The 13574-nt window shown below is 50.8% G+C and overlaps 1 protein-coding gene across 1 annotated transcript in view; it reads left to right on the top strand.

The window, feature by feature from the left end:
* The first annotated feature begins 4820 nt into the window (after positions 1–4820).
* CHST13 (carbohydrate sulfotransferase 13) overlaps positions 4821–13574 on the top strand; it is a 32755-nt gene continuing 24001 nt past the window's right edge. Inside the window, exon 1 of the mRNA XM_050904758.1 lies at positions 4821–4914. Within this exon, the coding sequence (XP_050760715.1) occupies positions 4821–4914 (94 nt within the window). The remainder of the gene's footprint in view (positions 4915–13574) is intronic.

Below are 13574 nucleotides of genomic sequence, written 5' to 3'. Positions count from 1 at the left end.
CCCAGTTTTTCAGTTTCTTGGTCTCTAGGCAGATTTCCCAGGAGATCAGGAGTTAATTGCAGAAGGATCTCTGGGAATTGATTAGCATTTTGTTTGGGAACAGAAAGGCTGGCAAGCTATGGAATTAGCCAGGTTGTACAATATTAACTACTCAGGACCAGATGCTATTTGCACTATCCTAGCCCTTAGTCCTTTTTTTCTGACAAGGTATATGAACCTGCTTAACTTTAGGCAACGTACACTGTCATACCCACCAAATCAGTGGGATTCCCCAGGGTGTGGAGTGTCTTTGGGATCGGCTGCTTATTCCCTGCCCTGTCCCCCTGAGATCAACGAGATTTCTCAAGGCATCAGTGCTACTTTGTATGAACAAGTGGCAAAATCTGGCCATAGATTTAAAAGATCCATCAAGCATCTTGTTTTATTATACGTACTTTTAATTCTCCAGTTACCTCTCCAGAGGTATTTAATGTAAATTCTACCTTTTATCCAACCTGTTTCTCTTATATACCGAGCCTGCAAATATTTACTCCAGCACTTAATGGTGAAAAGTCCACCCCAGCGTGACTCTGCTGCTTTGAACTATGGCTGTTGTATATCAGTGCAAAGTGGGCATAAACACTAATGTTTTGATGAAATAATATTTGAAAACTCACATTCTGCAGGTGAAAAGGACTAAAGGAGATGGTGGAAAATTAATGCACTGCTTGAGAAAGCAAGTATTCCAGCTTGGTGCTATTAGCAGAATTGACCTTTCCTGGTTAATACAAAAATGTGACAGAACCAGGCACCCTGCTCGTCTTTCAGGGCAAAACGTTGTGGGTCCCAGCTATGACAAGGATGGTTCAGATAGGTTGGTAGAAAAATTTTTTGAGGGTTTGCAGAGCTGGAAGGGATTGCTTGGCAAGATCACAAGGTGTCCATCTCGGGGAAACTTTCAGAACAAGCTGCACACACATCTGCTCAAGTAGGTGATGAGCTGGGGCTTTGCAAGGTCCCTCTCAGCTAGCACATTACCGTGATGCCATAAAATTTAAAACAAAGCATTGAGTATCAGGATACACTGTGGCCCGTAGAAATCCTGGAGGCAGGGTGATGTCTAATGCAGTTCTTAGAAAACAGAGAGGAGATTACCCACGGTCATCTCTGTGAGTAGCTCCCCAGCTGCTGGTCTCTGAAGAAAGCCTGTACTGCATCAGTGTAGTTCATCATTCCCTACATATCTGCCCAAGCCCTTGCTAGCTTGGTAAAATTCGGGGGCTCTGGCAGCAAAGGCGGTGTGCACCGGTGCCTGGCCACCAGCAGATGGAGGTCTCACCAGCATGAGGCCAGGGTAAACTCTATCTGTGGCATTCAGGCTCCAGAATTAAATAACTGGGTGCAAAATCAAAATATCCCCTAGAAAGGCTCCTTTTCACAGTTGCTGGAAAACCAGGACTTGGGGAGGAGTTCAACAGATTCCTCAGTTTCCAGCTGAAACTAGCTGGTGTTTAATTTCCATTCAACGTGGTCATCAGACCAAAGTTGGGGTTAATCTCACTCAGTGGCACCAAGGTCCTGGGAAACAGCAAGGCATTTGGGAGAAACCTGCTGAGAAGACAGTAACGAGCACTACTAATGAGCAGGGATGGAATCAAGCATGCACTGCATCAAAGGCACAGCATCTTTCTGCAGGCAAAAAGCACTCCGTCTTCACCTACAAGTCAGATGCCGTTCCAGGCCTCGGCAGTAACAAATAATTTTCCTCCACGCCATCTTATTAGTACCTTTTGACCATTATTCTTGGTTATCAATATTACCTTTACAGTCATAAATATCTCCAGCCATGGTCTGAACCCCACGGTGCGAGGCACTGTGCAGACAGGGAGTAGGGTGGCCCTTCCACGGGGAGTTCACAGCCTGGCAGGGAAGGAGCCATTGCCATTCTCCAGCAAATAATCGTTTCTCAATTCTTCCAGTTACCCTGGCAAAGCGGCAGATTAAGAGAGCCAGGCTCAGTGCTCACCCACAGAAAACTGCCACACTCATTTCACATGTGCCCCTGAGCAGTCGTATTTTCATGTGTGCTTTGTGCCTCAGTTGTTCTCCAGTCACCAGTGGTGCCTGGGGAGGGAGAGAGGGGCTTCTCCAATGCAGACTGAATCTGATGCTTCTCTTAGAAATAGGCTTGGGATAATAATTTGGGAGTCTGAGAGCTTGAGTTTAATCGTCTGCCCTTCTACGATTCTGGGGTGACCTTTCTTCTCAGATAAGCACCAGCCACTGTTTGCCTTACAGGCTGGGGTTGCTCTTTCTTTTCTGTATGGTGGGGCTGCAGGGGAAGGGGGATGGTACAAGACATCAGCATGTGGGACCGGGGAGGTTTCTCAGATGCACAGAAATAGGCAACAGCAAAGGTGTGACCTCCCAGCAGCTGGTGCCATTGCCACCCAACAGCTCTTACCGTAACGTACCTCTTCCCCCTTGAAAATATGTTTGTCCTTCTAAAAAGGGTGTTTTAGCATTGGAGCCGATCATATTTGCAGCTGAGTCCACAAAGGAATCCTATGAAATCTTCATGGTGTGCTTTCCCTTCTAGCCCTGCGGATCTGAACAGCACGTTCACCTCGGACTGCTGGAAGACCAGCCTTGCATATCTGATGTGATCACAGATGGCCCCAGCCCTGCTCTCCAGACATGAAATAACAGACAGCAGACAGCAGGACTCAACAGGTCAGTGTCTGAGTTTCAACTGGGATGTTTTACTGTATTTTCTTTTAAGGGAATGTCCAACTATGGGTGAAGTTTGGTCACGTCTACTGTTTTTATTTCTCCTGCTGAACCCAGGGAAGTTGGGCTAAAGGGATGATCATTTTCCCTAGCTCCTCTGAGAGCCTTGGGCTAGATTTTCTCGTGTTTCAGTACTGGGAGATGCAAATAGTGAAAAACTCACCGACTGTCTAAGTGCACCTTCCAGCTCCTGGAAAGCTACTGGAAGGGGGTTCCCACTGCACAGGCTGGATGTGCCTTCAGTCTCTGAACCTCACTCTGTTCCCTTGAGAGGTTCAAGGACAGCAGCGCCAGACATCACTTTTGCTGTAGTGGACACCCAGAGAACCGCTCTGGTCTCTTCTAATGCTGACAAAACCCTTAAGTCTTTTTTCCCCTCTGAGACTGTTGGAAGCCTCTTCAGAAACAAAAATAAAGGCAGGTCTCACTTTATAGTGCATCCCCATTACGAGGGTAATGCCTGTACGCAGATACCAAAATGTATTCACACACAGCAGTCCCTCCTCCCCAGTTGGACTCAGCCAGCCCCTTTGTCCCCGGGGTCTTTCAGCCCATCTTTGCATGTAAGGCAGATCCCAGCTCTTTGCACACTCGCCAAGGGGGCCAAAATTGCTGCACCACTTGGAACAGAGAGCAACCTGCATCTGCAGAGCCATTCCCAGCCAGCAGCCATCAGCTCTCCCCTAGCACTCTGTCTCGCTCCCCAGTGGCAGGGGTTACAGTCCCTCCCTGCAGGGCTCAGGAGCTGAGGTTATCTTTCCAACTGGTTACTGCAGACACTGGCGTGTCCTTGCAAGGAGGTGTAAGTATATTAGGGTCTCAGTTGTGGTTTCATTTCTATCGCCCCTCTCTGGACCATCCAACAGGGACTTTAAAGAGCTGTGTAATTTCATGGTCATAGCTCAACTTGGCCAGCGAGATGCTGCTCGGGTTCTTATTTCATTCCAGCTTCCTTCAGTGCAATGAATTCCTCTGCCTGGTTTACTCTGCCCTAAGTGTGCAGAGTACAGAAGCCCAGCATGTGCACGCACCCAGGCTTTCTTTGTCATTCTCAGTGGCTCCTTCTTGAGCTGTCCTCTTTTTCTTGAAGCTAAGTATTTCACGGATGAAGAGAGAAGCAGTGATTGACTGTTGTCAGTGGGAATCTAGCTCTCAGCCTGGCTTTCTAATTTGGCAAGTGGCCTTTGAGTAGATCTTGAGTGTTTTACAGAGGTGGGTCAACAGCATTGCTGCTATTTCAAAACTGGGGCAAGAGAAGCTCAGAGCTTGTTTTGCCTGCAATTACAGAGCCCGGAGGTTAGAGGACGCGGTAAGAAAGCTTTGCGCTCTTGCTTTCCAAAAACATGCAGAGATTAGTAGAAAATGATGTCCTCCTTCTATATAACTTTATTGCTTGAGGTAGAATCAGTCAGAAGCATTATTGCTTTCAGTTAAAGTCTGCAGGGCCAGGGGTTAGCCGAAAAAAAAAAAGAGAGAAAAAAAGAAGAGGTATATTTTACGGCCACAAAACTTTGTGATGCTTACAAAGTACTGAACGCGCTGAGAAAAGCCACCAGGAAACTCCCGAGCCCTGCCAGCACATCAGTAACTCTCTCTTCCCTTGCGAGGAGTTTTAAAGCCATCACGGGAGTTTGGCAGAGCAGTGCGTACTCCCGAGCGCTGGCAGGGAGCGGGGGCAGCACCGGGCGAGGAAACCCCACCAGCACCGCGCTCCCCCAACCCCCCTCCGCCGCGGCTCCCCCTCCTGCTGCCACCGCCGCTCGGCGGGGCTGGATGGGGCGAGCGGCGCCGCGGCCGCCGGGCGCCGAGGGCCAGCCCCGGCGCTGCGGGGCACTCGGGGGCGAAGTTCCCCTTCCCGCGGCTGAGCCGCTCCGGTGTCACTTCCTGCCGGCGGCGGGGCGAGGCGAGGCGAGGCGGCCCCGGCCGCGGCCGCGGAGCGGGGCGGGGCGCGGCGCGGAGCGGCGCCCGGGGCGGCGCGGGGCCGGCGGGGGCTCGGCGGGCCCTGGCCGCGGGGCGCTGGGCTGCGCTGCGCCGCCGAGCCGCGGCGGAGGATGCGGCGGAGCCGGGCGCCGCGGCTGGCGCTGGCCGCCTGCCTCGGCTCGTTCCTCCTGGTCGTCTTCTACTTCCAGAGCAGCCTCAGCCCAGGTGGGTCCGCCGCGCCCCCCGGCTCCGCGCCTCGGCGGGGGGGGGGGGGTGGGGGGGGTGGGGGGCTGCGCTCTCGGCGGGACCCCCCCGCCGGCCCGGCCGGTCCCGTGGGGCTGGTCGCGGGGGCAGGGTGCGGGCGTGCGGCGCCGCGGAAGGGGTCCGGGGTGCCGGGCACCGCGGTCGGCCCCTTGCCGGCTCTGAAAATCGCTTCGGTGTCGGTGAGAGCCCGTCTGGTCCCGAGGGGCCGATCCACGGGGGAGTTTAAGGTCGGGTCAGCCGGTGAACTCGCCCGGAGGTTGCACGTTTTTCGGCCGAGAGCATTGAACTTCGCTGTTGTGTTTGCTTGCAACGTGTGACTGACTGACGACCACAGCGCTGCTGTTTTGCAGTGAAATTCATGTTTCATTTTTGAAGCAAGCATCTTTTGGGTGACTGTCCCGTCCAGTGTCCCCGCGTTCAGTGAAAGCAGGGCATGAAATTGTGTACAGCTTCGTGCAGTCCCTCTGAGGCTGTGCTAGGCTTAGGACAGATACCAGGAGCTGCTCTGTGCCACAAGTGCCTGTTTCACACCCACGGTCACTACAGTTCCTGGGGAATCTGGTTGAATTGGTCAAGGGACTTCTTTAGTGTGTGCTCTTAGAAATATCTTCTGCATTGGGAAACAATTCAGAACTAAAATATAAACAGTTTTGTACTGGAGGGGTTATTTATTTCCCTGTGTGCTTTCTGCTCTTTTGGGGAAGTTAGCTCCTAAGAGCCGTTATTGGGTAATTCCTGTAGTTTTAATAATGTACTAATGTTTTGTGGTTACAGCAGCAATCCATCAATGGGGCCTTCAAAGTTACAGCTTAAAATTCAGAAGACTGATGTGACTGAAATGTTAGTGGAATTTTATCAGTGTGGACTAAATGAAATGCGATTTTCCTCTTATAGGGACTGCTCCATCACTTTAATGTGTTTTTTTCCTAAAAATAAAAAAAGACTTGTTGGCTGAATAAGATTGAAAAGGAGTTAGGTTTCAGCAAGCATTTGTTATTTCTAGAAGAGCATGTGAAGTTTCTCAAATGAAGTCAGTAATCCCAGAAGACCACAATCAGTATTGTATTCATTAGTAACTTTTTTAAAAAGAAACGGTATATGCATCTTATTTTAGTATTGGGACTGTTCAGTAAAAAGTGCAGCACCAAATCGGCTCTAATCTCCAGGACTCCTAACAGAGAGACGATTGCGTTTTACATTGGATTTGCTTTCTAGTATTTGACTGGAAAATGTGGCTCTTTTCAGGACTCTGGTTTTCAAAAGGAGACTTCTGCGTGTCTGAGTCAGCAGAACTTTCTGTGCTTACTTGACTTTAATCCTTTGCATGATCTCAACACAGTTTCACGCAGAGTTCCCGTCAGGTCAGAGCAAACCAGGTGACGGTAATGGTGATGGCATCTCACGAGGGGTTTGTGGGATTTCGGGTCTGGAACGCTCCCTTGAGAGGCGCTGGCCAGCTGAGGCTTTGGGAAATGGAACACCCTTAATAGGCTGCAAATCTGTTTCCTTCATGTGGGGCAAGTGTGATTTTTGAAAGGTCCTGTGGATGGTGATAGGTCTGGGGTAGGGATCCTCAACTGGTGGATACCAGCGGTGTTTGTCACTCAGCGGAAGCCCGTTTGCGAGGGTGGTGAACACCCTCTGCGGATTTGCCCCTTAAGGTTCACAAAAGAGGTGAATTAAAGTGATATTCATGTTCTCGAAAATCTGGTTATTTTCTAGCCACACAGTTGTCTCCCTGGGTCCAGCCTTCATTTTTGTGCCATTTCTTTCCCTTATTATTTTTCAGTTTACAGTTTTTCTTTTCCTCTTTAGTTCTGTGAAAAACTCACACTAGCAGAGGAAAGGTCATTACCATATACAGAAAAGAAGCAAGCTAAAAATTGCTTCTTTTTTTTTTTTATCCCAGAGGAAAGCAAACTGAGGCCAATTACTTGAATTTTAGAAGTTACAAGTTACAATAATAGGTAAATAATTTGCAGACAAAAATGTCATCTTTAAAGTGATGGTTGCCTCGACGTTACTTGGAGTTCTAGTTGTCTGGTGTCATTTGGTTTCTATATAATAATGAAGAAAAATGCTAGAAAAAGCAGCAGCAGTGCTATGAGTTTCCCCCAGGAGCAGTCAGATCCTTTTCTCCATCTTTAGCAGGATTCAGCAGGTCGCCTTCTCTGGGCCACCCACAGTCCATTACATGTAACGTGCTGAATTAATCCTTGCTAACAGCACATAGAGACCGAACCATCCTGCGACCAGGACAAGGAATACAACACGGGAAGAAAGATGATATAACCAGAAACCTTTAAGTTTGAGAGTGCTAAGGGCTCACTCAGCTCAAGGAGCAGGAATGAACTCCTCCGTTTGCATTTTCCACTTTTAACTCCATCCAAGCAGTTGTGTGCTGGAGTGGTTTGCACTGAACTCCATGGCTGTTCTGAAATAAGGCTTTCTTGTTCTGCCCTAGGAACACCCACACACCAGCGTGTGCTGAAATAACTCGGCTCCTAAATGCCGCTGAGTTGGTTATTTTGGTGCTGGGCTGAATTTGTTTGTACTGAAGTCAGTGGCAGAATCCCTCGTTGTAGCTCTTGGAGGCAGAAATGGGCTCGGGTGTGTTTGCCAACCTCACTGGCGCTCAGGAGAGGTGAGACAAGTCTCAGTGCTCCCCAGGGAGAGCATCCGCATGCGGGTCTGAGCGTGCATTGACTTCATATCCCCGATTGCTTTGCTTTGGCTTTCCTTGCTGCTGGCTGTACCAGTGGGTGGCCACGGGGTCTGTAGTCCTTGTCCCTGGCCGTGGGGTGCAGCTGCACCCATGGACTGTCCCCTGCTCACTGCGGGACGGTGATGACCTGTCTGTCCTGTTGGCCTTCAGCTGTTTCACTCCAGACTCACAGACACACGGCCAGGGGCAGAATGTCTGCATCGCAGGAAGGTATTAAAGCGGTGCCGAGCACACTGGCAGGTGGAGTTTACAAAGACCGCCACAGTGGGTAGGTACGGGGTTTGGCTGGAGCAGACATCTTTCAGCATCTCCAGGCCCCTCTGCATCTGGACTGGTGGTGTGGGCAGGTACGCTCAGCTCCCAGGCGAACCTCACGCGATCTCAGCTTGGTGCCGGGAGTGACATGGTCCATCAGGAGGCCTTGGCTGTCCTGGTGTCAACCCACAGCCATCCAGGAGATCCTGCCTGACTTCGGCATGATTGTCATCCATCTTCTGAGCTGATCTTCCTCTGTTGTCTCCTCCAGGGATGGTGCATTGTTAGGGGTGGCTATGCTGACTTCTGCACACCATCCATGTTCTGCATAGCAAAGGTGGGAATAAGCAGTGGGGCTCTCACACAGTTGTTTCATCTAACTCCGGTCGTAGCGTGTTTAGACTGGCACAGTGGTAAATGCTGGAGGCTGCTGATCCTTGGCTACATCAGAGCTTTGGTCACTGCTGTTCTCAAGGGAACTGCACTGGTTTTAGCAACAGTGGGGGAGCTGGGAATGACTGTGCTAGTACAGATGTGGGGTAGAGAGAAGGGAGAACATCTGAAGGAGGCAGAGGGAGGTGAGTGGCGGGTGGTAAGGCCCTGCGTTCATCTGCGTCTGTGGTTTCTGCAGACCTTAATTAAAAGTGCTCTGGGGCCACCCCAATGGTAGGTCTTTTGGGGAAACTGAGTAGGCAAATTGTACTAACATCCAGAGCGCTGGCAGTTTTCAGGCCGCTAGTGAGGGGCCAGAGGGATGTGTGCATGAACTTGCAGTCTCCTAAGCAGTTAATAAGCAGCTCCTCCATCCCAAAAGAATGTATTTCCTAATGAGAGGCGACTGGGTGCTATACGAAGCATTTTACGTAACCTTCCCCCTCTCCAGCCTTCTGCCTCTGACCAGTGTTATTTGAGAAAAAATCCCCTTGCAATCTCAGAAGTGTTTGGAGGGGAGGCACCTTTGGAAGCCTGAGGCAAGGAGGGCGGTCATTCAGTCTGATCCAAAGAGACCCTTGCATAAGAGCCGGGCTATTCTGTTCTTGCCCCATCCTTCCTGTGTCCAGTCCAGTGACTTGTGCGTGCTGGAGGTGACCGGGGGGGACAAAAGCAGACCTTGCACAGAGGCAGCCTGTGGGACAGGGAGTACTCCACTTCCTGTTGTTTCTAGTTTGTTTCAGCGCTGAAACACCTTCTCCAATAAGAAAGAAGGAAAAACCCTCCATCTCCAAATGCTGCTTTATTTCTGCTCCGGTTCTGTCCGACCGCAGCATCCAGCTGTTGCTTCTTATGTCTTTTTAGCAGCACTTGCTTAACGCTGACTTCTGCACTCCCCATGTTCTTTCATGACCTGCTATCAGCATGAGTTGTTGGACTTCCACGGGGCTTTGTGGGTTAGACATACTCAGCCTTCGATCCGACTCTTTCACAAGGAGAGATACCAGAACCAGGGTCGTAGTAGCGCCAAGGTTGTGATACTGCTCCAGAACGGTTTGCGAGCGGGGAAGCAGCAAGATCCCTCTCTCCATCCTTATCTGCTGCTCCATCAACCTGTTGGATGTCCTCTGGGCAACAATAGAGCAAAGCCTCCTCCAGCCACTCCTGGAGTGGAGGTACCACTTCACCAGCCTGAGAGAGGAGGATTGGGGTGTTACAAGAGGATGAGCAGCAATGCCAGAAGCCACACTGCCACACGTAGCACATATCACAGGCAGGAAACTGTGCCTCATCATTTTGGTGTGCTTAGCAGCCCTCTGATGTGCCAAGGTGGATATGGAAGATACCCATTGCCACCACTCTCTGCCAACTTTGGGATGGTTTCTGTTGCCCAGCCCAGCATCTCTCAGTGCCAGCAGGTCCTGGAGAAGCTCTTGGTTCTGATTGTTGCAAATATGGCCGTTCAGGTTTTCTGAGCTATGCATCCAAAGTCTGTGGTTGCTCTTGTGAACTCTCAGTCAGCTCCAGCCTTGTGCCTAAATATTTGTCCCTTCAGGGGGGAACAAATTATTATAGAGATTATAGAGTGATAGAGATTATAGAGTTTATAAGTGATTTGACTGAGGTGCCCCAGAGCCCTAGTCCCTGAACCTACAAATGCACCAAGACCTTGCCTGAACAGAGATACTTACACACTTGGATATTAGCAGACCCTTACAAACCAGGGATTTTTTTCAGAACAGGAAAGAGCCTATTTTAGACCCCAGTTCCTCCCCATTGTTTAAAGGTATTTTCAGGCTGAAATTCAGGCACTGCCTTGGGACATGAGCGTGGTTCGGCCAGCGAAGGCTTTCTGAGGCTGGGTCATGTTTGCAGCTGGCTGACACATGTCCTCAGCCTTCCAGATAACAAGGGCTATGCTGCCTTCGCCCTGGCTAACGCTGCAAGCGCGGGCAGGGACCTGAAATCTAAGATGCCCTCTGAGATGGTGTTGGTTTTTCTGTTTTGTTTTGTTTGCTTTTGTCGTGGGGCAGTTCTGCCCAGCTCAGATTCCCGGTCATGGCACTGTGACGCCCAGGATGCAGCCGCTGCCCTTCGAGGAGGCAGTACTCAAAGTACAGTGACGTTTGTCAGCTGAGGCATTGGGCAACACAGGCTGGAAAGCCGTCAGATCTGCCATGTTTGAAGAAGATGTGCAATGCTGTAGCCGTGACCTGTCGTGGTAGAAAAATCAACCCGGTCCAATGCTGAGAGCAGGGCAGTAATGAAGCCCATCTGCTCGAGAGGGCCAGGCTTTTCATGAGGAATGCTTTCCATAGTCCTTCTTGGCTTTCTACAGTTTCCTGAGAATCTCTGATACGTGCAAGAGGTTTGGGAGGGGGAAGGAGGGGACGTAGCACGCTGGGAGTTAACTCTGTGCCTGCAGGAGAGATTCAGGTCTCGGTGGCTCTGCTAGGTGGATCCAGCCTTCGCTGGCCCCGCATCCCTCTGGCATCCCAGCCCGGCTGTTTCTCTCTGGCAGCATGTTGCACCTGCGCTTTCTGCTTTGTCCCCTCTCCCTGAACCCCAACACTCCTATTTATCCTGCAAAAAGGACTCCACAAAAACATCTTCTGGGAGCAGTAGGACTTTTGCCTGTGTTGGTGCAGGAAGGACCTTCTGGTGATCATCAGTCAGGTCTGAGGCTGGGAGATGAGTGCTCACACAGTGGCCAGGGCACTCCTAGGGGTGCTGGGGTTTAATATGTGCTGAATTTTCTTTCTTGGTCCTTGCTTCCTGGACCTGCATCTGAATGGAGAGTATGACAAACCCTCCATCTGAATCCCAGTGCAAACACAGCTGTCTTTCCCAGGACTTGCTATCAGAAGCCAAGAAACTACAAAGGCATTAGGTGCTTAACTCCCATTACTCCCCCTCGGAGCTGAGTACCCAAAGAAGAGCTTAACTCCCCAAATACCTCTGTGGGGCCAAAGGGGGTTGTTTCACATTGAGGCTTTGAGGCACAGCTGGGAAAATGCCCAAAACTTTCCTTGTTAAAAGGCAGTTAAAGACTATTAGCGGTCTGAGAGCAAGGGAACATCTCACTGAGTAGCTCCGGTGGCCTGAAAGGCCTGGGATGAACCACCGCCATGCCTAGGTCCTGCCTTCGCTGCACGGCTTGCACTGATGCTGAGAACAGGGACAAACAGAGCTACCCTAAGAGCTGGGGGTGGTTTTTTCCAACCCCCAGTAAAATCATTCATGGGTGGAGGGCAGTGACTGGTGTCAGTGAAGAGTTGAACCCCGTATTCCCAGCCTCTGCTGTCCAGTTCAGACCAGCCTGCTGTCTCCCATACGTGTACCTGCACCTGCAGAGCTTGCACTGCTGTAAACCGGGACACCCTGTCTCTGTCTCCTATCTGGATCTGCAGCTTTGGGACAGGTCTGTATTCAACTACAAGCCCTCTGCGATTTCCCCACTGTTTCACATGGGTCTTTTAATTTTTCCCTTCTTCAAATACAACTGCCCCCTTGGCAGTAAAATCCTTCCAGCAGGGCTGGATGGTGGGAAGTATTGCTAAATGCACCCTGCACATACTGCTTCCCTATGCGGATGTCCCCCTTTCCTGATGCTCATCTCCGGGTGCCAGCATCTTCATGGCTGGCTGTCGTGGTTTATTCTGGCTAGCCCAGTTTTTGCTCTTTGCAGGTTTGCACCCCATGTAATTCCAGTAAATTATCCAGTAAAATCAGTTGTAGAGCTCTCATAAATAGGGTTCAGCCCCCAAATGTCTCCTCTGCAGCCTGGACTCGCTCTGTTCTCCATTTCCCAATTGCCTGTGGCTTCCACTGGGAAGCCAAAATCTCAGTCTAAGTCAAAGTCCTACGTGGGCAAAGGTGGCAAGAAAGAGTTGCTCTGTATCCCCAGGAGCTGAGTGGCCACTGCTCAGATGATAAACTCCTCTTTTCTGCATGTCCTTCACAGGAGATCACCCAGCGTAGGAGGTAGCACCGGGACGTGTGGTTTGATTTTGTTTCTCTTGTAGTTTTAATGAGCCGGGGAGCAAAGATGATGCTTTGTTTATTGTGTTGGAAGGAGAGCGTGATGCTCTGAGGGAGCACGCAGCATGCATGAGAACAGGGAAGGGAAGGGGAGCCAAAGGACATAGTGTGAGAAGTGGCTCTGTGCGACTTGGGTCCTGTGCAGAAGTGATACTCAACGTCATTGCCACTGCAAGCCTCGTGCTGTCAGGAGATGCGGTGTGCTGGCTGGTCAGCAAATGGGGGCTGCAGCAGCACCAGCCAGGCACTGGGACATCTACAGAGTTTGCAGGCGGCAGCACGGTTGGTTTCAGCAGCCACCAGTGCCTGTTCCCCTCTACGTGGAGTTGAGCAAGCCAAGGAGACCTAGTAGCCAGATGAACCTGCAGCGGCTAATATCCTCAACTGTCACCCCACCATTTAACAGCCCCCAAATTTCTGCTCCCCTCTCACTGAGCTGAATCTGGCAGAGTACAGTAGTGCCCTGAAGTGTGCTTTCAGTCTGAGCCCCGCAGACAGGACAGCGATTGCAAAAAGCAAACACACCACACTGCCCCATGCACACACACTCCCCTGCAGTTGGCAAATACGTCTCAGCGTCAGCCCCAGGCATCGCTGTGACTCGCCCTGGGCAGCTGCCGAAAATATGGCCTTTCAGTATGAAAAGTCGGTGAACGGCTGTGCAAGAGCACTGCGTGGGATCTGGACCCCAGCCATGCCGTAGGAGATCCATCTTGAACCTGGTGCTGTCCTGCTGACCCACCCAGCCTGGCAGGACCTGTGGAGGTGGGGACATCTTTGTGCTGGCTTGCTGGTGGACAGGTTAGTGTGAGGGAAGCTAAGCTCTCCCCCAACATGTCTTTTTAACGCTATTGAGCAGGTTTCATTTTTCCCAGGCCCTTTGCAGCAGCCCTTACTGGGGTGGCTGGGGTGAATATGCTTTCTGAAGATCCCTGCCTCGTAACCCTTTCCATCTCCCACCTTTTGAAGGCTCAGAAGCAAAGATCTGCAAAAGCCTGAATTTTGTTTCTAGATAGACCAGATCTTCTTTGCCTCAGACAATGAATTCAAAACCTGTTCAACTTCCGCAAATCCATTCCCTTTAGCTTGCTGGGATGGCACTGAGCAGGTTTAGCTTTAGGGCATGGAGATGTCCAGCCTTGAGCCAGCCAGTGGGGAATTCCTGCAG

This window comes from Gymnogyps californianus, chromosome 13, assembly GCF_018139145.2.
Source record: "Gymnogyps californianus isolate 813 chromosome 13, ASM1813914v2, whole genome shotgun sequence".
NCBI lineage: Eukaryota > Metazoa > Chordata > Aves > Accipitriformes > Cathartidae > Gymnogyps > Gymnogyps californianus.
The sequence above is the reverse complement of the archived record's forward strand: the minus strand, read 5'-3'. Positions and strand labels throughout refer to the sequence as shown.